This window comes from Notamacropus eugenii, chromosome 3 (genome assembly GCF_028372415.1).
Source record: "Notamacropus eugenii isolate mMacEug1 chromosome 3, mMacEug1.pri_v2, whole genome shotgun sequence".
Lineage (NCBI taxonomy): Eukaryota > Metazoa > Chordata > Mammalia > Diprotodontia > Macropodidae > Notamacropus > Notamacropus eugenii.
Window position 1 is genome coordinate 435,296,577 of NC_092874.1, and position 25,751 is coordinate 435,322,327.

Consider the following 25,751-nt stretch of genomic DNA (forward strand, 5'->3'; position numbering starts at 1 on the left):
CATTTGTGTGTATTTCTTATTCCATACCTTGAGACCATCATCAGTCAGGAGGTAAGGTGGTTAGCATTCAGTTCATCTTTTGTCCTCAAAGTGAGAATGCTGTAAGACCTTAGCCTGAAAGGGCTAGGGTCTCCCATTGCATCCTGGGTCATTTCCAGCTGTCCTGATGAATATCTGGCCACTGGACCCACATGGCTCAGAAGAAGAAAGTGAGGCTGGTGACCTTGCACAGCCCTCCCTCCCTCAAATCAAAGTCAATTCCAAGTCATGTCATCATCTTGATGTCATGGTCCTCTTGGAGAACAAAGGACAAACACAACAACAACAACAACCTCTGTAATCATGGATGGTCATCACATTGATCAAAATTCTTAGATCTCTCAAAGCAGTCTTTATAATGTTGTGATCGTGTAAATTGTTCTGGTTCTGCTCACTTCACTCTGCATCAATTCATACAAGCCTTCCTAAGTTTCCCTGAAACCATCTGGACTTTCTTTGGACCCAGTGCCCCACTCCTGTTGGTCAGACTCCTTTCACAGCTCTGGTTCTGTATTTATTTGACCTCAGTTGGGGATTTATAGGAAATTAGTACTCAGGAAGCTTTATTATTTAGTATTTATTATTACTATAAGAGCATTATTATTATGTGGCACAGCAATAGGGTGAAGGACAGCATGTGTCAATTTATACAAGACAAACGTTCATCCCCACAGGTACAAGAAACTCCCCCAGCTTCAATGGAAAGGAGTCACGTCAAGGAAAATCCACATTCAGCATTGGGATTCAAGCAGGAAAGTTTTATGCCCTAAAAATTAACTGGACAGGGAGAAGTAATTGATAACAAATGTGGGAAGGGGTATTGCTAATCAGAGCCAGGTGTGGTCTCAGAGAAGTTATCAGTCTAGTGGTCCCCTATCAATATCAGGCTTTGGTGGGAAGAATTTCTTTATCAGAAACTAGGAGAGGATTTATGTTGGCTCTCTGAGGCAGCAGAAAACGAGTGGTTCCTAGGCTGCTGCAGTTGGGTAAAAGTTTGAGCTATTCAGAAGCTTCGAGCATTAACTGCCTGAGAGAGAATTAAGCATAGATGGGTGGGAAAGCACCATAGTGTGTGTCATTGCTCAGATGCTTTATGTGCGTTACGACCACTTAGCCCAAGTGACTTAACGTTTGGGGTCCTGTCATTAGAATATCAAACAGCATAAAAATTACAAGGACCAGATCCTGGCACAGGTTCCAACCACAAGCAGATGTTCTAGTCCCACCACTACTGAATTCTAACTATGCGGCCTTGGGCAAATCACTTCATTTCTCTAATTTCCTGGTCTGAAAAATTAGGATAATAATATCCACAGAGAGTGTGACCAGAAGTCTGTCTAAGCAATTTAATAAAATTAAAGGGTAAGGCTTTTTTTTCTTATAGTATACCTTCTTGATAAAAAATATATCCTCATTGATACCTTATTTGGGACTTTGAGTACAGATTTTGATGAAGTGGGGAGGATCCCTGGCCTGGGTATTTGTTGATCCATTCATACATGAATAAGGTTTAAGTTAGGGTACCTTGCAATGATTTTTTTTTTTAATTAAAGCTATTGTAAATCTAAATCTCATGCTGCCCTGTAAAGGGGAACATTCAGCTCTACCAGAAATCCAAAATCCAGAGAGAATTGAATATAGACAAATACAGGTCCCTCGGATGGGGAATCCTGTTTATCCATGTAGCTCTTCCCAGGCAACCTCTTTAGTCTCTAAGATGACAAACTTGGAGAGGCAATAAGGGAACCTCATGAGAATTCCTAGAAAACCACATGGTTTGAGGAATTGCAGCAGCAAGGGACAGTACTGGAGATCCAGGACCCAATCTCCTGGAAAGACAAAGGGGAAAATACTGCACCACCTAGAAAAAAGGGGAAATCTTGAGAAGATATGGGGGAGTTGGAGTCAAGATGGCAGAGTAAAAACAGGGACTTGCTAGAGCTCTCCCTCCTGAACCCAGTCCAATACCTGTAAAAACTTACTCTAAACAAATTCTGGAGCAGCAGAACTCACAGAATGATGGAGTGAAGGAAATCTCCAGCCCAAGACAGCCTGCAAGGTAGATGAGAAGTGTCTATCCCACTGGGCAGGGAGCAGAGCACAGTCCAGCATGGGCCACACTGGCATAGATGAGCAGGCCTTTGGGGGACTGAATCACTGGCACCTGTGACAATTTCCAGACTTTTCAACCCCAAAATGATGAGGAAAAATTGGAAGGTCAGTGGAAAAAACCTATCAGACTTTTGTGAGAAAGTAGTGTGGTCAGGCCCCAGACCCAGGGCACCAGAGTGGGTAGAGGAGCCCTCAGCAGCCACGGCCCATAGATTGTGGAGGAATCAAGCCACTGACAGTACACTTCCCTATCCCCACTGGAAGCAGAGAACCACCTTGACAAAGAGTTCAGAAGTCAAGTAATTGACTGGGGAAATGAGCAAAAAGAGGAAAAAAAAATCAGATTACAGAATCTTACTTTGGTGACAATGGAGATCAAAACATACAACCAGAAGGAGACAACAAAGTCAAAACTCCTACATCCAAAACCTCGAAGAAAAATGTGAATTGGTCTCAGGCCATGGAAGAGCTCAAAAAGGATTTTGAAAATCAAATGAGAAAAGTAGAGGAAACTGGGAAGAGAAATGAGAGTGATGCAAGAAAATCATGAAAAATGAGTCAACTGCTTGCTAAAGGGGACCCAAAAAAATGCTGAAGAAAATAACACCTTAAAAAATAGATTAACCCAAATGGCGAAAGATATCCAAAAAGCCAACAAAGAGAAGAATGCCTTAAAAAGCAAAACTGGCCAAATGGAAAAGGAGGTCCAAAAGCTCACTGAAGAAAATAATTCCTTAAAAATTAGAATGGAGCAGATGGAAGCTAATGACTTTATGAAAAATCAAGAAATTATAAAAGAAAACCAAAAGAATGAAAAAATAGAAGACAATGTGAAATATCTCACTGGAAAAAAATAGCTGACCTGGAAAATAGACCCAGGAGAGAAAATTTTAAAACTATTGGACTACCTGAAAGCCATGATCATAAAAAGAGCCTACACATCATCTCTCAAGAAATTATCAAGGAAAACTTCCCTGATATTCTAGAATTAGAGGGTAAAACAGATATTGAAAGAATTCACCAATCACCTCCTGAAAGAGATCCCCAAAGGAAAACTCCTAGGAATATTGTAGCCAAATTCAGAGCTCTCAAGCAAAGGAGAAAATATTGTAAGTAGCCAGGAAGAAACAATTCAAATACTGTAGAAACACAATCAGGATAACACAAGATCTAGCAGCTTATATATTAAGGGATCATGGGGCTTGGAATATGATATTACAGAAGTCAAAGGAACTAGGATTAAAACCAAGAATCATCTATCCAGCAAAACGGAGTATAAATTTCGACGGGGGCGGGGGGGGGGGGGAAATGGTCATTCAACGAAATAGAGGGCTTTCAAGAATTCTTGATGAAAATGACAGAGCTGAATAGAAAATTTGACTTCTGAATATAAGTCAAGAGAAGCATGAAAAGGTAAAAGGAAAAAGAAATCATAAGGGACTTAGTAAAGCTGAACTGTTTACATTCCTACATGGAAAGAATATTTGTAACTCTTGAGACTTTTCTCAGTATTATGGTAATTGGAGGGATTATATGTATATATATACATATATAATTATATATATGTGTGTGTATATATATATATAGACAGATGGCACAGAGGGAGCTGAATATGAAGGGATGATATCTAAAAAAACAAAATTAAGGGGTGAGAAAGGAATATATTGGGAGAAGGAGAAAGAGAGAAACAGAATGGATAACTTCTCTCTCACATAAAAGAAGTAAGAAAAAGCTTTTTCAATGGAGGAAAAGAGGGGGGAGGTGAGAGGGTAAGAAGGAAAGACTGAACCTTACTCTCATCAGATTTGGCTTAAGGAGGGGATAACATGCACACTCAATTTGGCATGAAAATCTATCTTATCCTACAGGAAAGTAGGGGGGAAGGGGATAAGTGGGGGGGGGGGATGATGGAAGAGAGGGCAAATAGGAGGAGGGGATAATTAGAATTAAACACTTTTGAGGAGGGACAGGATCAAAAGAGAATAGAATAAATGGGGGACGGGATGGGATGGAGGGAAATATAAATAGTCTTTCACAAAATGACTGTTATGGAAGTGTTTTCTATGACTACACATGTATAACCTATATCAAACTGCTTGCCTTCTCGATGGGGTGGGTGGGGAGGGAGGGGAGGGAGAAAGAGAAGTTGGAATTCAGAGTTTTAAAAACAAATGTTAAAAATTGCTTTTACATGTACTGGGAAATAAGACATACAGGCAATGGGGTATTGAAATCTATCTCGCTCTACAAGAAAATAGAGGGGAAGGGGATAAGGGAAGGGAGGGGTGCGATAGAAGGGAAGGCAGGTTGGGGGAAAGGGTAATCAATCAGAATGCATGCTCTCTTTCTGTGGGCAGAGGGGAGAGATGGGGACAAAAATTGAAACTCAAAATCTTGTAGAAGTGAATGTTGAAAACTAAAAAAAGGGGAGTATCTAGAGATCACCTACTAAAGAGGATGAACAAGGACATTTTCTAGCACATTGCCTTGCATATAGTAGGTGCTTAATGACTGTTTCTTAAATTGAAGTCCTACCAATTCTACCTCCACAACACCTCTCATATCTCTTCCCTGCTTGTTGGGTCATGACCTAGTTTAGTCCCTCAATACCTCTCACCTAGAATAGTATAATAGCTACTTAACTGTTTTCCTTGCTTCAAGTCTCTCCCCTCTTTAATCTCTTCTTCTCTGACCTGTGGAGTCTGTGAGTACCCATTTTTGCCACGTGGCAGCTAGAACAAACAGACCCAATACATAAGAGCCTGAGCCCCTGGCTGCCTTTTCTACATTGTATTTCTTTTCCTGAGCATGTAAAAGAACACATCCCATCTTAAAATGGAATGTATACAAACTTGACCCCAAACTTGTGGATTCAAAAGGTCAAGAAATTCTGGTTCAGTAGGATGGAATTGACTTGAGCCAGGGAAGCTTCTGCACTAGGGAAGATGACCACAAACAGGAGGAGACCAAAGCTGGACAGGTCACATAGACTTGGAACGCACAGTGCAGAGCCAAGCTGAAATGTAACAAGGCAGTCCCACAAACTGCTTTATGTTCTGATGAGCTTGAAATCTCAGAATCACAGGAAAGTCTAATCGTTTTTAAGTTACTGAAATCTGTTCATTCTGCCAGTGCATGTTTATGAGTGTTTTGTGTTTAGTTTGTGTATACAAAATAAATACCTGCCCCATACCTGATTCATGTTGAACATCCATGCCATTCTACTCCTTCATTTAGGGAAATCCAAGACAGCCAAAATCTAAACTTTAAATATATTATCCCCAGGGCACTGGGTAGAAAGTGTAAGTATCCAAGGGATGTAAAAGAAGAATTTCTCTGGTTATTAATAAAAGAGATGGTGATACTTGTGTACCAGTCTCCCAGGACTCATAGGATTGTAGGATCAAAGATTTAGAGCCTAGAGACAAAGGGAATTGAGAGGTAATCTAATCCAACCTCCACATTTTAAGGAAACCAAAGTCCAAAAAAGCCAAATGATTTGCCCAGATCACACAGGCAGTAAGTAACAGAGCTGATTTCAAACCAGGTCCTCTGATAACAAATCCATCACTTTTTACAATGCACTGTGATACTGTGAGAAAAACACTTTGTAATCTTAAAGCATTTTATGAGTATGTTTTATAAGTATTCCTATATGTGTGTTTTATAAGTATTCCTACAAAGTGCTTAATATTTATTAAATCAAACTGAATCTTGAGGAATTGATCCATCTGCTTTAGGAAAAGGAAAGTCCTTCTTCCATTTATGTTAATTTTAGCTTGTCAAATATGCCATTCAGTTCTGTACTGAAACAACTTTTGTTGCATTTATTATATTTTTATATCATGGAATGTTGGAGTGCTCAGTTAATATTTCATTTACTTTCTCTTATAATGCTATCAGTTTTTTTAAAAAATTTGACCACCATGTTATTCAAGGGGATATGTAGGTCCAATGACAGACATCCCTGAAGACCATCTCCCACTATGTTTAGGAAGGCTTCTCACCAGGATTGGCTTCAAGACAACTCATTTGTGGCTTATCTACTGAGGAATATCCACATGAGCAAAAGGTGAATCATAGTATTAGAGTAAATAAATTGGGGCAAAAAAGAAGGCTATGTTGTTAGGTTTTCATTATTGACTATTTTTTACAATATAAAAGGGCCAAGGTCTCCCATTGCATCTGGCAGTCTTGTATTGTCATCCCCTTCTCTTAGGGTACACAAGGATTTTATATTTTTCATATAACAACTAAACTATAATCTTCTTATGGACCTTTAAGAGCAGAATTATAATATACTATCTTCAAATAATTCCATGTTGCTAATATATTACTATAGTTTCCATATCACAAAGAATAATGACATAACATTTCTCATAACTGTCTTATCTCAAGAGATCAAAAACCTCGCTCAAACTTCTCCATAAAAATCCAAACCCCTTTTACTTTTAAATCCCACTTGATCAAACATTGTTTTCCTTGATTAAAGACCGACAAAACTGGGATTTTCTTGTTCCCCTTTCAATTCTGACCTACTTCCTCTCTTTCATATCCCATATTTCCTATAAAACCCAGTTTCATGCCACTGAATTTGGTACCAAAACCCCCCCCCACAATTTCTACACAACCTCATAACTGCAATACTGTTGTCTTTGGAATTCATAAAAGCTTATATACACGGTTTATTCCAATATCTTTTGGTGACTTACTTCTAATTTGCCCCATTAATTCTGTTATACAAGGTTTTGGAAGTTATGCCACTAAGTATCCAAAAGGCATTTCTAGTTCTTTGTCACCTTTTGAAATCTCTCTTTCAATTAAATTTTACTTATTTTCAAGTTGTTCTTTGATTTAATCAAACTTTTCTCTTTCTGTGAGCAAAAAGACAACCTTAAAATTCAGATTGTAAATTTGCTTTAAGACATAGCCCAAACTTACTTTACTTCTTTTAATCTGTGGTCATATGATATCAAGTAGCTATCATATACATCCATGGCAATGCTCCTAAGCTGATCTATACCCTTCTCATGTCATCTAAGGCAGAAAGCATAGATATATCACTTAATTCCTGGCAGGAATTGATTAATAAAAGCAGAGTCAACAATTTCTGTGTCTCATGGTTTGAGTGGATCTGACCCCAATCTCACCTAAAGTTTTTATATAATCTACTAGAAGTCTCATCTTCTTCTTGACAGGTTGTTCAAAATCTACTCTAATTAATATTCATACCTTAATTAGGGAGTCTAATATAATTTATAGCAAAATTTCTAATTGCCACACACCAACTTTAAAAATTATCTTTTTAAATTGATTAGTATTTAATTTTAATTTGTAAAACTCCCAAGTATCTAATTAGATGTTCTAATAAATAGGCTTTATTATTTTATTTATTATTTATTTTTTATTATTGTTCTAATAAAACCTATTTATTTTTGGTTGTTCCCTGATTTATAAAAAAAAAAATTTTAAGGGGAACAGAAAAGAGTTAATAATAAGCAAGTAGCTTCCAAGTACTATTTAAAATGTAAGCTGCAACTTATTTCTTTTCACTTTGAAACTTTGATACTATTTTCAAACTAGCTTCTTTCTAATCAGTAAAATGACCTTCCTTTGTTGTGAAACAATAAATCTGTCACTCTCCAGGCAAAGACTGATAAGAAATCTAAGTGTTATTTTCCTTGTAACTTTCATAGTTTTTTAATTCTTCTTTTAAAAAAAATTCCATAGAGTTAAAACTTACTAAAAAACATTTCAGCATTTATATAAATATTCAAGCCACATTTTAGAACTTACATTTTAGTCATAAACTCAGTTTCTAATTACTTTACTATGTCATAAATCTCTGTAAATTGGGGAAAAGTTCACCATCCAACTCAAGTCAGGAGGGAGGGTGGAAGGGAGAAAGGGAGAAAGAGATTCATTCTTTCTGAAGGAAAAAAAATTCCACTAACCAAGCCCCAAGAAAAATTTACTTTGACTAACAAACATAGATTATACGATAAGATGACACAAAAATACTAAATAAAATTAAGGTGTACAAAGGAAAGTCCCTTATTTAGGTCAAATTTTGGGAGACACACACATATCTCTGCCCTAATTTTAATCATCCCCTGAGAAGATCCCCTGTTTTTAGGCCTCCCCAACCAAAATGACACCTCCCTCTCCTGACTTGAAACAGGAGCCCCGCTATGAAGGAGGAAATATTACTTCAAGAGTTCAGGTACTTTCCAGATCTTCTTGCAAGAGCCCTTTAAAAAATAAAAATTCTCCAAGCATTCAGTATTTCCTAAAGAGGTGTTGATCCTTTAGGGGGTTTTCCCAGATTTTGTATTTCACTTGTTGCCAGTCTGTCCTACTTAAACACAGAGAGGAAGACACATAGCAGTGACTTCCTGAACAGTATAGAGACTTACCTGGCTTGGAAGAGACTGGGTCAGGAGGGTCAAGTTCCTGTTTGTAGTACTTCATGGAAAAAGCCTCAGGTGGGAGATTTGACCAGTGAGGTCCTAAGAGTTTTTTCCTGCAGGATTATTTGAGGGACTATCCAGTACACCTACACACACAGACACACACAGACACAGACACACACAGACACACAGACACACACAGACACACAAACACAGACACACAGACACAGACACAGACACACACACAGACACAGACACACACACAGACACACAGACACACACACACAGACACACACAGACACAGACACACACAGACAGAGACACACACAGACACACAGACACACACACACACACACACACACACCCTCTATCGTTTTGGGAAGTACAAAACAACAAAGAATGAAAGGCATCAAACAATACCATTGGTCACAAAGTCTGAAGATGGAAAACAATGTGATTCGATGGAAGTCTGGAATGTAGGGCTAACAACAACCTCTCCTTCCCATCCTGTAACTATGGAAAGTTCACTGGTGCTGTCCACCTGCATGGATACCAGTCCAGACTTTCTTGAAGGACAGCCAACATAGCACAGATAACAGACTTTCTGGGACCATATGTATCTTGCAAGACTTCTTAGAAAGATAACAGATCTCTGTTAATTGCACAGAGAGAGCTAGACAAAATATTTTTTTGGATTAAGGTGATTTATGGGACAATTTAACTCGGAGAGGAAAGCTAAACTTCTGAACTTAATTTGGAGACAAAGAAACACAGCTTAGGCAATTTTATAACACATTGGGGGTGATACAGAATACAATCAATTACAAAATAGAATCAGAATCAATTTGATTTTCTCATCTGACAACACAACTGACCATGAAAATCTTTTGTTCCACATAGAGGCTCAATGATTTTCTTATAGCAAAGAGTCAACAAACTTGAAAATGAATTGTGTATTCTTCTTTTTCAAAAAACACAAAAATTCCATATTTGTTCACCTATTTGTGTGATGACAACTGATTGTCAGTATGTTCCTAGTAGATAATTTTAAAAAATTAAACAACCTACCTTCAAGTTAAAGGTAACATTTCATCATGGGGTGAAAAAGTAACTGTTTTTCTTTTTAAAGAAACTCATTCTGGTGATAGCATCTTGAAAACAAAAGTGTGAAAATGTTTCCATTTTCATGTGACTTTGTTGCCAAAAAGTGATACCTTGACAAACTCTCCTGTATATACACTTGGAAAGAATTCTCCAACCTATTAAAAATATATAAGTTCAACACTTTCCAGGTAGTTTGCAAAAACAAAACAAATAACACAAAATAGATAGAAGTTTACTAGCTAAACATTATTACAAGAATTTTATGTTTTGTTTTTCAGTTTTGGGTACAGAAGGTGGGAAATGAGGAAACCAGCAAAATATATTTGGGGAAACCCCCAAAAAAGAAAAAGAGATGGTCACTAGAGGTTTTTTGTTTTTGTTCTGTTAAAGAATGCATACAAAAGAACATAAGTAAGGCCAGAGGGAGTGCACACAAGCTGCATGCTAGATTTATTATAGCCTTAGAAGGAAAAGCAAGCTCTATATAACAGAGCTTCACAATTTCAGGTACAACCTTCTCTTTCTGTTTCATCTATGTATTGTTTTATACTCCACATAATATAATAATAGTTATGAATGTATACAATTTATAAATAAATACACATACACTGGAGAGCTCAAAAATTTTTGCTGACAGGGATATGTGATCAAAATAACTTGGAGACAACTGTCTTAGAGAGGTATTTAGGACACTGAGAAGTTAAGTGGCTTCCCTGTGGTCAACAGCTCATCTATATCAGGGGCCTGACTGAAACAAGATCTTCCTGACTTCAAGGTTAGCCCTCTCTCTACCAAGCCCCATGCCCCTCAGAGTATTATATATCAAAATGTTGCAAAAGACAAATCAGAATCATAGATTTGGAAAAGACCTTAGAGATTAGCAATGCTCATGCCTTCATTTTTCAAATGAGGAAACAGAGACCCAGAGTGGGGTCAGTATTATCTTTAAAGTCCATAGGCAATAAGAGCTAGCCCTCAAACCCAGGGCTTCTGACTCTAAATCTGAACAATATATATTACTCTCAAAATATAAATTCTTTATTAGGATGTGTAGCTTAGAAAAAGAAGGGAAATGCATTCCCCTTCTTTGCATCAGTGATGTCCTTTGGGGGCAGAAGTAGAGGGATAATACATTATACAGTTCAAAGCTAATGGTAAATAATAAATATTTGATTCATTTTCAGCAAAAGAGACTGGACTCTGAACTGTTCACACCACCCCATAGTGGGGGTGCTAAAGTGTTCACACTTCCCATATAGAAGATTGAGCCCCAAAGCATTCATACCTCTGGTGTAATGTTGGGGGGCAGTCTCCCTACCCTCCATCCCCGCCTAAAGTGTTCACACCTCCCATGTAATCACACCTCTGATGTAAAAGGGGATCAAGTGCCTTGCTGATGAGGGCCAGGAACAGTGAATGAATTCTAACCCAAACCTAAAAGGCAGCATGATTGGTTTTGCCCAGCTTGAATGAAAGAGTTCTGAAATGTTCCAAAATCAGAAGGTGCTCAGTCAGTTATTCTGCTCAGGTGCTCTAGGAAATCTCTTTAGATAAGATGTTCAGGGCTATTTTTGAGGCTTCCAAAATAAACTCCGTACTTCCAACTCACCAAGAGGCATATTAGTTAGTGATAGATTTGTTATAGTCTTAGAAAGAAGTGGAGTGGCAGGAGATTCTACACCTCAGAATGAACTAGACAGTGTTCTTTGATACAGAGAACTATTCCAAAGGCTTGATCATGTGTTTCATAGTTTCCTTCTTCTTTCTAGGACTCTTTCCAGCATTGTTTCCTTTATCTGAAGCTCAAAGCTCAGACTTCAGATTGTGGAAGGCTAATAGATCAGGTAGATTTTTATGTCTACAGAAGTGGAAGCTTTATTATCTCATCTATGAAAAACATCCTCTCACTCACTCTTATGACTTGAAACTCTTTATCCACAAAGAACTGATAAATTTCCATCTTGTCTCTTGTTTTGACTTCATTTTCCCCACGTTTATTAGGTATTCTCTCCACCTTATTTATGGCTTAAAAGATCCAAATAGCTCCTCACTGTTTAACTTTTCTTCTTCATAGAGCAAAATATTTTCCATCAATTTCTTCTTGGCATCATTGACTTCAACTTCCCAAGAATTTTCTGTTGCTGACATCAAAGGAAAATTAATATGAGAAGCAAAAGAAAGGGAAATCCACACTTTTTAGATTCATCTCACTCCTCCACCCCATCCCCACTCAAAAATTTTCAATGACTCAAAATCATAGGGATTACTCTTCATGATCCCAGAGGGCAGAATTAGGAGGCCTGGGTAAAAGCTGAAGAGAGAGGTGGATTTCTTCCTGATATAAGAAAAAGCATCCTAACAATTAAATCTGTCCAAAAGTGGAATGAGCTGCCTCCCTAGATGGTTTCCTGTAACTGTACAGTTTCTAATCCTCTAGTTGCTAGTGTCCCACCTATGCCACTACCTAAACCACCAATTACCTAGAAGACTCTGATGGTAATGGGTCAAAGAACAGTTATTTTTCACAGTGGAGAAGGGAGAAGAAAAAAGGACCAGATAATGGTTCTATAGTAGATGGATGCCCAGAGGTTGAGTTATAATAGACAGTCCACAATGGCATGAGAGCCCTGGGTGCGTGAGTAGCGAAGGAAATTTAAAAAAACAAATTTAAGGCATCAAAATGAAAATGGAGAAAGACTGAAGACAAACTTCTTGGGCCTCACCATTTTTATTGCCTAAAGACCCAACTCTTGACCTCTTGGGAACAATTTTGAAATTCTGTTACCCCTGGCAGAATGCTAGGCAGTAGCTACTGGAGGTGGTTTGGGGGCATGCTGCAAGGTGGCAGGAGACTCTACAAACCTCCCCTTCCCCTGAATCTGGGGCCAGGGAAAGTGTGTGATTTTGAGATGGGGAAGGAGGGAATAAAGGTTCCCATGTTCTTATCACCTTGAGGATGTGAAGGACCAGGACACGTTGAAGAGTCAGCCTCTACCCTACTGGTCAGACACCTTTCTTCCCTATATCCTGGTTGGGGTGACGAGGACTCTGCTCCTGACCAGAGTCCATTCCTGTCCTGGTCATCTGAAGAAGAGACTTCTGTGCTAAGATTATCAACATCATCAGTTTCTTCTGGGGTGTTCACTGATGACCTTTTCAATTCCAAGTTGCTGCCAGGGTTGAGGAGTTTCTGATGATTTCTGATTTGATGATCTAACTCAGCCACAGTAGCACGTACCTGTCAGGGAGGAGATACATTAATTGGTCAGCTCTTCTTTATAAAGAAGAAATCATGAGATGTAATGAAAAGAGCAATAGGAATCATTTGGAAGTCAGAAGACCTAAGCTCTTAGTCCCAGTTCTGCTAGATATGAGCTTGGACAAGTCATTCAATCTCCCTAGGCTCAGTTTCCATATTTGTAAAAATGGGATTTTCCCTCTCTGACTGAGAGCTACTGTGAGGATCAAATAACATTATGGATGAAGGTTGGAAGATAATGGATGAATTCTTGCCTCACCAGCTCATTTATCCAGCTGGTTAAGAGCATGACTTTTGGGGAAGAAACTCAATCTTACCTGGGTCAGGCTGGGGGATTTTTTCTGTAGGCAGAGGTAGATAGCTGTGGCAAAGTCTACAGCACAGTTCTCTGGCAGGTGCCCAGCTTTGGCATCCTGGTATTTCTGGCAGATCTCCTTTGCAGCTAGCTTCTCCACACACTTGTTCTTAGAACACAGTAGGGCTTTGGTGCTTGAGATTTCACTGATGAGTAGGTCCTTCTGTGGAAGGAAGAGATCCTCATATGAGCTGATAATGCTTAACCACAAGTTCCCCCTAAACCATCTGCAATAGGGACTTTCAAACTTTTTCAGGCTGTGGGATTTTTTTTCAAAAAGAAATTTATAGAACCAAGGAAAAGCAAATGTCATCAATTTCCCACATACAACCCTTTTATTGGTCACTTCCTGACCTGGTCCTCCATTTGCCCTTGAAAACAAACGCACCACTACAGGGTGAAGAGAAGAGGAAAATTTGGAGACAGAAGTGTAAGGGAGAACATTTTAAAATAACATCTCCTCACTAATATAAAATGTAGAGGGATGAAAAGAAAATTCAAATATTTCACAAAAATCCCCCAAACCAAACTCTGCTTGCCAAGTATCCCACCAAACCCAGTGAAATTCATAGAACCTTAGGTATCCCATCATGGAACCTCAGTAAGAAAACTCCTGGTCTAGATAATCAGAAATATCCGTTTGGCCACTAGCCACATCCCAACCCTTCCAAAGTGATCCCCTTTGTAGGCTGGGGGCAAATGGGATAGGCCTATGGACTACAGTGATGGGAGAAAAAAACAGTTCCCTTCCTCTCTAGGTGCAGAAAGCTGCTTCCTACTTCTATCCCTGACATAGAATGGATGGCAATACTGGGGCCAGCCAAGGACAGGAAGAGTTTTAGCCCCATGTACAAGGAAATTACCTAATCCAAGAGTTGCATGACACCACACACCCCTTATAAGAAGTGACCTATGGCGTGAGGGGGAGAGAAACAGAACTATTCAAATGATAGTCTGTAAGAGACCAGAGAAATATCATTAACACTGGAGTAACCCATAACACCATGAAGTGCTGGCCTTTGTGTACGAAGGCTGAGTCAGTAAAGCAGGGGCTTTTGAATTGACTGTTCCCCCAGAAAAGGAGATACATTTGCCTAGCATCTCCAAACTTATCACAGTAACTAGGGGAACCCAGCAAAACAAAGGAAGAATAGAGAGCAGATTTAATTGTGACTGTGTATATACAGGCACTGTGAATACAATGAAAACCAACTCTCTTGAAGAGCTTTCTTACAGGAGGAGATAACATGTGCACATAAATAGAAACAAGGGGAAGGACAGGATATGAGTACTGCTCAGAGGTCAGACTGGCTGCGGTCTTGCTTGCTGCCTTTGGGCAGAACCAGTTTAGCTCTTGAGAGAAAACAAAAGCTTTTCTGCAGATGGGGAAGGGCATAGCTGAGTAGATGAACACTCATATTTTGTGGGCTGTACTGGAATTGGGAATTGTGACACATCTTTTCCCTCTCTTCTCTAACTTCTGCAGATCTGTGCCTCTTCTTGGTACCAACTCTGTAGTCAAAAGTCAAAACTCTGCACCAGAAGGGTAAATCTGGGAAGACAGGCCATTCAGAAATAGCTAAAGCTACATACGTGACTAAGAATGCCCTAGCCTTCCACTGACATGTCTGAGAGCCCCAGATAGAACATACAGTCTCCCCTCCTACCCCAAGCCCAAGCCAGTCTCTGGCTAAGGTTAAAAAGGTTAGTAACGGACCCAAAGGGAGGTGGAGCCCATGAACCTGGATTTGTTAGTACAGAACCTTAACCATTTGAACGAGTGCCTTACCAGATAAACTGGAGTTCTCTCTTTATCCATCGCTGGGATACCAGTCAGTATCTCTGCTAACACCTAGAGAATATTTTATTAGGCTCTTGAGTGTGTTTATATACATAGTCTATTCAAGAGAATTACTACTTATTCATAATAATAATATCTAGTATTTGGAAAGCACTTCAGCCTCTGTGCGTGTGTGTGTTTAAAGCTTTTTCCAACTGATTGCTGAATTTGCATCTATCCTCAATATCCTATAGTGGGTGTTAAGTGGTACAGTTATCATTACTTCCACTTTTCAGGTGAGAAAATTGGCACTACTGTTGTGCAGACCTAGGCTACTACTAAGATGGTCCCTAAAAGGTCTTCCAACCACTAGTCTCTCCATATGGAACATGAGGTCACGAAGAGTTGTACTTATTACAATACACTTCCCAGTGGAATGTGATTTTTAAAGTAAACAAAGGTCCTTTTTCTGAGAGACTACCCTTTCAAAATATTCCTCAAGATTACTGAGACCATAAAAAACTCCCAATGGACTCTTGAGGCAAAATGCCTTCCACATCCAGAGAAAGAACTATGGAATTTGGTTGCAGAATAAAGAGACCATTTTCTCTTGTACTATGCTTTGTTTTGTTTTATGATTTCTCCCATTCATATTAATTCTTCTATGCAATATGACTAAGGTGAAAATGTATTTAATAGGAATGTATGTGTAGAACCTATATAAAATTGTATGCCATCTCAGGGAGGGCATGGAGAGGGAAGGGGGAAGGAGGGGGAGGGAGGGGAAAAAATCTAAGATATATGGAAGTGATTGTAGAACGCTGAAAGCAAATAAAATAATTTAATTTAAAAAAATAAAATAAAATATATACAGTTAAAAAAAAAAGATTACTGAATCCAAGAAAAAGCAAAAATGTTTCACATATGGCCACTATTATCTGTTGTTTCTGCTTAACTATTTTACTTTATTACTAGGGAAGATTCAATTCCAGAAAAAGGGATTAAAAGGGAGGAGTATATCTTGAAATGACTATGATATAAAAACAAAAGACATAAATAAAACTTTTTTTTAATTTAGTAAGTCCATTTCTATCCAAACCAATGATTAAATGCCAGTGTGGGCCCATTCTTGCCCTAGACACTGTTGGGGATGCAGAGAGATATAAGGCATGGTTCAGGCACTCAGCAAGCATTTTGGTATAGTGGACAGTAGCTAGACTTGAAGTCAGAAAGACCCAGGTCCCCCTCTGATACTTTTTAGCTTGTGTGACCATGAGGCAAGTCATTTAACCTCCATGAGCCTCAATTTCCTCACCTGTGAGACAGAAATAATAATACCAACCACAAAGGATCATTGTATCTAGATATCACAGTGCACAGAGGCTGGGCCTGATGTCAAGAAGACCTAAGTTCAAATCTGGGACTCAGATACTGACTAGCTGTGTGAACCTGGGCAAGTCACTTAACCACTGTCTGCCTCAGTTTCCTCATTTGTAAAATGGGGATAATAACAGCACCTACTTCCCATGGTTGTTGTGAGGATCAGATGAGATAATGTATTTAAAATGTTTTATAATCTACCTACAGACTGGCTATTGTTGTTGTTAATAAATTAGATGGCCCTTGACAAATCCTTTCTAGCTCCTGTGAACCTACTGGTTGGAGACAAGAACAAAAATCGCACTTTTGGAGAATGCTAGTCTTTTCATTACTGGAATTAATCAGACAAATTGTTCTGCTAAGAATGGCCATAGATTTGAGAAAAAGCTGTCAGTCTCGTTGATCATTCCCTTGTCATCCCCATTCTTTCCACCCAGGAAAGAAGCTATGATTTATTAAGTTGCTGAAGGCATATAAAGTTTAAGTAAAATTCTCAATAACAAAGCTAAGACTTGAACGCAATTCTTTGTGTTGCCAAGCCTAATGCCACCCATTCTGCCAAGCTTCCAAGGTAGGCAAAACAAAGAAACTTAGACACTTAGAGACCATCCCTACAAAGAATGTAAAACTTACTATTCCACAGCTAAAGATGTCAACTCTTTCTGTGAGCTGCCCCACTCTGATGAAATCTTCTGGGACATATGCAGCCAAGGCCTGAAAGAGCTGGGTGTTCATCATGGTATAGGAGGATTTTTTATCATCAGAAGATAATCGAACCCTTGGGTGGCCAAGCTTCGGGGTAAAGTTTCTTTCCAACAGAACATTGGAGCTAAGGGAAATCAAGCAGAGATAAAATGTTATCCTTCTGAGCTGCGGAGAAAAGAGGCACACAGTAACACCAACACTATAGGACGGACAGCTATGCCAGACTTGGCTCTTCTCAGCAATACAAGGATCTGGGACAATTCCAAGACCCATGATGCCATCCATATCCAGAGAAAGAACTACGGAGTCTGAATGCGGATCAAAGCAGACTGTTGGGTTTCTTTTTTGTTTTTGTTTTTTCTTTCTTGTGGTTTTTCCCTTTTGTTCTGATTCTTCTCTTACAACATGACTAATATGGAAACATGTTTAATATGATTGTACATGTATAATCTATTTCAGATTGTTTGCCATCTTGGGGAGGGGGGAGGGAAGAGAGGGGGAAACAATGAGAACTCAAAATCTTATATAAGTGAATGTTGAAAACTAAAGATCAGTTAATAAAAAATGGGGTCAAAATTTCAAGTATTCTGAGTTCTATAAGCTACAATCGATTTTGTTGGAATTCCTTGGGTGTGGCCTCAAAGAGTCTAACCAAAACACTATCTTCACAATAATCGCAGAAAGACAGTAACGTAAGCATTATATTCTCCCATTTTACTCAGTTGTTGGATGTCAGAACAGGAAGGAACCTCAGAGATCATCTAACCCAATCAGAAGCTGAGGATAAAGGTAGTAAGGGTCTTGCTCACAGCTCAGTTATTGGGCAGTCATGTGATATCATGAAAATATCAGTAGAGCATCCTTCAAGAGAGATGTTCTAATCATGACTTCGCTATTTATTTACCTGCATGAACTTGGGCAAGTTTCTCACCCTATAGAAGCCTCAATTTCTTCATCTGTTAAATGAAAGGGATTAAATTACAGGAACTCTTAGGTCACTTCCAACTCTAACTCCTTTTATTTTATGAGATGAAAAGAGAGACAGGCATGGAGAGCCATAACTAAGACAAGACAACTGGAGTTCTATTCCAGGGTACCAACATGTAGGAGGCAAACTTCCTCTTCCTGTAAACCGTGTACTGCTCCAGAAATTGCTGCCAAGTCTTGAACAACTCCACCAGTCTATGTGACCCTGTTCCTTTGACTGGCATGTAACCAGGCTACCCCTTTTCCCCAACACTTATTGGGATGCTTGTGGGATTCTCTGAAGAACAGAATGTCATCTCTCACAGGGGAACTGCACCCACAACATGATTATCCTTTATTCCCCTGCCCCCTCTCCCCAAAACTGCTTTTGCCCCAAATGAAAGGATTCCAAGTGAGGGCTCTAAGGAAACCAAACTCAGGAACAGTTACTAATTCATCCTGCTGTGCCCCATTCTCACCTTTTGATATTGCCATGAATAATCTTGAGACCATGTAAGTAGTCTATGGCTCCAAGAAATCCTAAGGAAATGCTAATCCGCTGTTCCCAAGTCAGGGGATCAGTATTGTCCTAAAGGAAGAAGAGAAAAAAATTAGTTCCTTCTGGCCTTTTATCTTTAACTGAAAAGTAAATTTTATTTTAAATTTATACAACAAAACAAGCATTTCCATAACACAGTATAATAAAAAGATGACGCACATGGAACTATAAATCCACCATGTACAACTGGCTATTCCTTTCAAATATACTACAAAATGTCTATGTAAATTTCTTTTTTTTCTTTTCTCCCCTCACCTCCCACTCTAGAGCTGAGTACCATTAGAAACAAAGATGTGTATATGTGTGTGTGTGTGTACAAAATTTTTCTATACATATTTCTGTTTATCAGTTCTTTCTGTGGATGCACATAGTGTGTTTCTTCATATATCCTTTATAATTAATTTGGGTATTTATAATATCCAAAATAATTTATTCAATGAAATTAAAACCCACATGATAACAATCCTCACTCCTCTCTTTAGTGCCACTCATAGCATCAAGGGCAATAGGTGGTACAGTGGATGGAGTGCTGAGCCTGGAGTCAAGAAGTCCTGAGTTCAAATCCAGCCTCAGGCACCTTCTACCTGTATGACCCTGGGCAAAACACTTAACCTCTCCTCAACTGAAAAACAGAGCTCTTAAGAACACCTTCTTCCTTTCCAGGGTTGTTGTGAGAATCAAAAGAGATAATAGTGGTAAAAGCACTTAGCACAGTACTTGGCACATAGTAGGTATTACATAAATGTTTATTCCCTTCCCTGTGATCTACATGTCTTTTTCATTGCTATCTCCTTAGTTTACATAGCCATAATTTTCTCCTTGGGGGTCTTCAGTTACTATAGAGTCATTCAATTATATAGAATCCTGCATTTTGTGCCTCTCGTGCAGTAAGCACTTAATCAATGTCTATTTAATTAAATTTCACTTTCTTATGTTGTTCCTAAATATGTATGAGTCTCCTCTCTCCAAATATACAGGCACTGTTGTAAACTTTGTTTGTATCTCATAATATAACAGAATGTTGGATATAGAAGGCCCTTAAAACATAGGAAAGGTGAGTTAGAAGGGAACTTTAAAACACTGACTATCTGAGTTAAAAGGGGCCTTAAAACCTAGACTATTAGAAAATAGAATATTGGTACCACTAAAAACCTTGGAACACAGACATCAGAGTTAGAAATGACTTTAGAAATTATCTAGCCTCATTGGAAAAACGACTGACCTGGAAAATAGATCCAGGAGAGACAATTTAAAAATTATGGGACTACCTGACAGCCATGATCAAAAGAAGAGCCTAGACATCATCTTTCATGAAATTGTCAAGGAAAACTGCCCTGAGATTCTAGAACCAGAGGGCAAAATAAATATTCAAGGAATCCACAGAACACCTCCTGAAAGAGATCCAAAAAGAGAAACTCCTAGGAACATTGTGGCCAAATTCCAGAGTTCCCAGGTCAAGGAGAAAATATTGCAAGCAGCTAGAAAGAAACAATTCAAGTATTGTGGAAATACAATCAGGATAACATAAGATCTAGCAGCTTCTACATTAAGGGATCGAAGGGCATGGAATAGGATATTCCAGAAGTCAAAGGAACTAGGACTAAAACCAAGAATCACCTACCCAGCAAAACTGAGTATAATACTTCAGGGGAAAAATTGGTCTTTCAATGAAATAGAGGATTTTCAAGCATTCTTGATGAAAAGACCAGAGCTGAAAAGAAAATTTGACTTTCAAACACAAGAATGAAGAGAACCATGAAAAGGTGAACAGCAAGGAGAAGTCATAAGGGACTTACTAAAGTTGAACTGTTTACATTCCTACATGGAAAGACAATATTTGTAACTCTTGAAACATTTCAGTATCTGGGTACTGGGTGGGATTACACACACACACATGCACACACGCACACATACATAGAGACAGAGTGCACAGAGTGAACTGAAGAGGATGGGATCATATCTTAAAAAAAAAAATGAAATCAAGCAGTGAGAGAGAAAGATATTGGGAGGAGAAAGGGAGAAATGGAATGGGGCAAATTATCTCTCATAAAAGAGGCAAGCAAAAGACTCATTAGTGGAGGGATAAAGAGGGGAGGTGAGAGAAAAACATGAAGTCTACTCTCATCACATTCCACTAAAGGAAAGAATAAAATGCACACTCATTTTGGTATGAAAACCTATCTTACAATACAGGAAAGTGGGGGATAAGGGGATAAGCAGGGTGGGGGGGATGATAGAAGGGAGGGCATGGGGAGGAGAGTGCAATTTGAGGTCAACACTCATGGGGAGGGATAGGATCAAAAGACAATAGAAGTAATGGGGGACAGGATAGGATGGAGGGAAATATAGTTAGTCCTATACAACACAACTATTATGGAAGTCATTTGCAAAACTACACAGATTTGGCCTATATTGAATTGCTTGCCTTCCAAAGGGAAGGGGTGGAGAGGGAGGGAGGTAAAGAAGTTGGAACTCAAAGTGTTAGGATCAACTGTCGAGTAATGTTCTTGCCACTAGGAAATAAGAAATACAGGTAAAGGGGTATAGAAAGCTATCTGGCCCTACAGGACAAAAGAGAAGATGGAGACAAGGGCAGAGAGGGATGATAGAAGAGAGAGCAGGTTGGTCATAGGGGCAATTAGAATGCTTGGTGTTTGGGGGGGAGGGGATAAAAGGGGAGAAAATTTGGAACCCAAAATTTTGTGAAAATGAATGTTAAAAGTTAAATAAAAAAATAATAATTAAATTAAATTAAATTAAATTAAAAAAAAGAAAGAAAGAAATTATCTAGCCCAAGATTTATATGAACTGATGCAAAGTGAAGTGAGCAGGACCAGGAAGTCATTGTATATGAAAAAGCAACATTGTAAGGATGATCAATTGTGAAAGACTTAGCTATTCTTGACAATAAAATGATCCAAGGCAATTCTGAAGGACTCCTAATGAAAAATGCTATCCACTTCCAGAGAAAGAACTGATGGCATCTGAATATAGATCAAAGCATACTTTTTTTTTGCTTTTTTAATTTTTCTTGTGTTTTTCTTCTTTTGATTTGTGTTTTCTTTTGCAACATGGATAATATGGAAATGTTTTACATGACTGTACATGTATAATCTATATCAAACTGCTTGCCTTCTCAAAGAGAGGGAAATGGAGAGACGGAGTTTGAAACTGAAAAAAAATTTTAATGAATATTTAAAAAAACTTACATGCAACTGAGAAATATTTAATGAAATAAAAATATAATGGAGAAAAAAAAGGAAGTCATCCAGCCCAACCCTTTCATATTACAGAAAAGGCAGCTGAGGCCCAGAGAGGGGGAATATTTCTCCCCCCCAGGGAAATAATTTGCCTCAGGTCAGATAGCTAGTTTAAAAGCAGAGCTGAGACTCAAAAGATCTCCTGGTCCAGTGTATCTTCCAATCCATCACTCAACTTCAAGGGCCAGCTCAGTGAATAGATTCCTACATTAGATAAATGCAGACAAAAGCCAATCCCAATGACTATTATTACAAAGAAGAGCTCAGTATGATAAAGTTCTTCCAGTTTAACAAATATCTGCTCTTTCTCCTCCACCAGGATATTTCTCTTGGAGACTGTCATTGAATGACAGTGTCTTACAATGCTCTCATTGATGGATGTATTCCTTCCACAATAAAGATCACAACACAACCCATCAAAGATCCATAGATAGTAACAAGGATGAATGGAAAGCATCTGCATGATGTTTGGTGTGTAATGCTCTGAACATTTCCTTAAGAGGCAAGAAAAAATCAAGCAGTGATGGGGAAACAATGTACACGAAACTTGGACTTAGCACTAGAACACAATGGCATCTGGAGGCCCTTACTTGGCATTGGAGTCTGTCCTCGACAGAGCCATTGGGCATGTAAGGGTGTATCACACTGTGAAACACTTCCCCAGTACAGAAGCCGAGCAAGGGTAAGATGTTTTGATGGGAACACCTGGAAACAAACACAAATTCATATGTGAAGAATGAGAGATGAGTTCTTTAATTTCCATTACAGAATGACAGAATCTTAGAGATGAAGGAGCCCTCAGGAACCCTCTAGTCCAACCTTTACAGAAAAAAAAAAAAGATTTCCACTCCACCAGGTCCAAGAGGCTTGAAGAGCTCAAATGATGAGAACCCACAACCTCCCAAGGTAGGTCATCTTTCCTCACTTGGATAACTCTTGTTGTCAGGAAGTTTTCCTTAGAGCAAATCTAAATCTGCCCTTGATTATTGCTGAACTCTTACTTAATAATAGCTAACATGGATATGATTCTTTAAGGTTTACAAAGAGCTTTATACACACCACTTCATTTTTCTCCTTATAACAAGTCTGGAAGGTAGGTGCTATTATTATTATTCCCATTTTATAGATGAGGAAACAGAGGCAAATAAGTTAGGTGACTTGCCCAGGGTCATTCACCTAGTAAGGTATAAAGCTAGATGTAAACTCAGGTCTTCCTAACTCTGAGTTCAATACTCTATCCACTCTTCCACCTCGCTGCTTACAGCCTTTCCTAAGATTGAGTTAACTTTATGAAGCGGGCTCCCAATCTCTAGCCATTGCCAATATATAGCAAATCCTAAGGTCTGAAAGATGCCCTGGAAACCCACATGGGCATCTTATCCTCTAAGAATAAAATAAAATTAGATTTGGCAGTATTCTAGGGTAAGAGAAATACATGAACTATATCAGTCACCTGCTGACACAGTCACCTGCTGCAATCAAAAGGAAAGCAGAGTTAAGAGACATGGGTTTGAGTCTCCCTCTGCCGCTAATCTGCCAAGCAACTATGCACAAGTCGTAATCACTCTCTCCCTCACCCTGATCTAATTTACCTATAACCTAAAACTGATACTATCTTCTTAACAGAGTCAAATGAGGTAAGGAATATAAAGCACTTTGTAACTCATAATGTAATAAATAAAGGTCTGCTTTTATTAATGAGTTAGTAGTGTGGGTGAACATATATGTAAAATGTATGAATATAAACATATATGTAAAATGCTTTGCAAACCTTAAAGGACTACATAAATGCTAGTCATCATTTTTACTATTAAACATGAGGTTCTTAATTAATACTATTATTTTATTAATGGTAATAACAATTATATGGGAACAAAATAATCATTGAGGTTGATATGACACTTTAAGGTTTGTAAAGTACTTTACATCTGGTTATCTCATTTGGACTGCCTAACAACCCCATGATGTAAGTACTACAGATATACTCATTTGACACATGAGAAAACTGAAGCTCTGAGAAATGAAGGAAATTGCCCAAAGCCACATGGCCAGCAAGTGCCAAGGCAGATTATGAACACATCCTCCTCATTCTGCACCCTGGACTGCTGCTCCAACTGCTGTTTCTAAGGCTCCTTCCAACTCTAAAAATCTGTCTTAATGGTAGATTTGCTCTCAGCTGGGTCTACCTTCCAAAAGTTACTGTGATATCGCTATTACAAGCACAGCAAGTTACTGGGCTTTCCTATGCCTTGGTCTTCTTCTCTATAAAATGGGACTAATACTACAAGTTACTATATAAAATAAAAATTCTGGTGAATAGTTTTTAAATCCTCAGATGAAAAGTCTAGAATTACATTTAAGTACCATGCAAATTTATGAGGTTTCTAATTTTTAAGATTAATTTTAGAAATTGATTTTAGTTACATTATAGCAACATTTACCAATGGAGGACTATAAAACTTAACGGATATTTTTTGGAGTATTTGGATTGAATGACTTGGCAGCATGATAGCATAGGAAAGAGCGTTAAGACTGAGATTCAAGAGACCTGGGTTCCAGTCCCATGGACAAACCACTTTCCCTTTTAATACTTGGTTTCCTCACCTGTAGGATAAAGGGATCAGATGGGATGATGTCTATACTTGTCTCCTTCTCTATGACTCTACTGCAGATAGGTAATTTTAATTGAAGCTATTTCCAACCAGACACTTACCTAAGACAAATCTGGACTTCCATGTGGAAGAAATTCTCAATGGATATGTCTCCTGGGCACCTGGTCTATTGAAAACAAATTTACATGAAAACACTTTTAAAAGCAGTCTTCATCACATCCACCTCCAGTGTTGCCCACGCCTCCCTGCTTCAGTGCTGCCCTGTGTAGAAACAGATAGACAAAGACTTGCCTTTTGAAGCTTCTTAAAAGCATACAGCATGTTGTGGCGTTGCCCTTTATATACATCAGCAAAATTCCCTTCGCTGATTTTGTTATGTTGGCTAAATCCATTGGTGGCCTTGATCACCTCCGTTTCTGTCCAGTAAAGGTTCTCGCCATTTAGACTCATAAGTGGTTTTTGCTGAGGAATACAGATGTGGTAATTCCATGAACACAAAGAGAAGAAATAAGCAGATCATAAAGCCCTGTTCTTCATACAAGAAGGGTGAAGCACCCTAAACACAATCACTTCATGGTATTCATAGAGCTTAAATGAAGAAGGAGTTATGATAATGTTCTTAAGGGCAGCTAGGTGGTGCAATGGATAGAGTGCCAGGCCTTAAGTCAGGAAGACCCATCTTCCTGAGTTCACATTTGGCCTCAGATACTCACTAGCTGTGTGACCTTGAGCAAGTCACTTCACCCTGTTTGCCTCAGTTTCCTCATCTGTAAATTGAGATGGAGAAGGAAATGGCAAACCACTCCAGTATCTTGGCCAAGAAAACCTCAAATATGGTCACGAAGAGTTGGACATGACTGAAACAACTGAAAAATGAGTTCTTATCTGGGTATTAAAGCAGGTCTTGTAGAGGCCTCCATTTGTTTCACCTTAATTTGGTGATATACTTACAAAAATACTCAAAAGTTATTTCTTTTTTTTTTTTTTTATTTTTAATTTTTTAATTTTTTTAATGTTTAACAATCACTGCCATACAATTGCGATTTTATCCCTCCCCACCCACCCCCCACTACCTCCCTCCCTCCCCACGACTGCATACAATTCTGTATAGATTCTACATATACTTTCCTATTGAGTATATTTTCACTATAGTCATGCTATGTAGTCAGACTAAGATAAATGAAAGAATCCGTATAACAAATCAGAACAT

General features: G+C 38.6%; 1 protein-coding gene across 4 annotated transcripts in view; it reads right to left on the bottom strand.

The window, feature by feature from the left end:
* Positions 1-10,684: 10,684 nt before the first annotated feature.
* IRAK2 (interleukin 1 receptor associated kinase 2) overlaps positions 10,685-25,751 on the bottom strand; it is a 58,561-nt gene continuing 43,494 nt past the window's right edge. For all 4 annotated transcript variants that reach the window (XM_072598509.1, XM_072598511.1, XM_072598507.1 and 1 more), the window contains 9 exons: positions 24,833-25,003; positions 24,643-24,707; positions 22,520-22,634; positions 18,590-18,699; positions 17,073-17,268; positions 15,069-15,131; positions 13,242-13,442; positions 12,615-12,903; positions 10,685-11,806 (listed from right to left, as the gene is read on the bottom strand). In XM_072598509.1, coding sequence (XP_072454610.1) covers positions 11,685-11,806; positions 12,615-12,903; positions 13,242-13,442; positions 15,069-15,131; positions 17,073-17,268; positions 18,590-18,699; positions 22,520-22,634; positions 24,643-24,707; positions 24,833-25,003 — 1,332 coding nt within the window. In that variant the 3' untranslated portion in view covers positions 10,685-11,684. The remainder of the gene's footprint in view (positions 11,807-12,614; positions 12,904-13,241; positions 13,443-15,068; positions 15,132-17,072; positions 17,269-18,589; positions 18,700-22,519; positions 22,635-24,642; positions 24,708-24,832; positions 25,004-25,751) is intronic.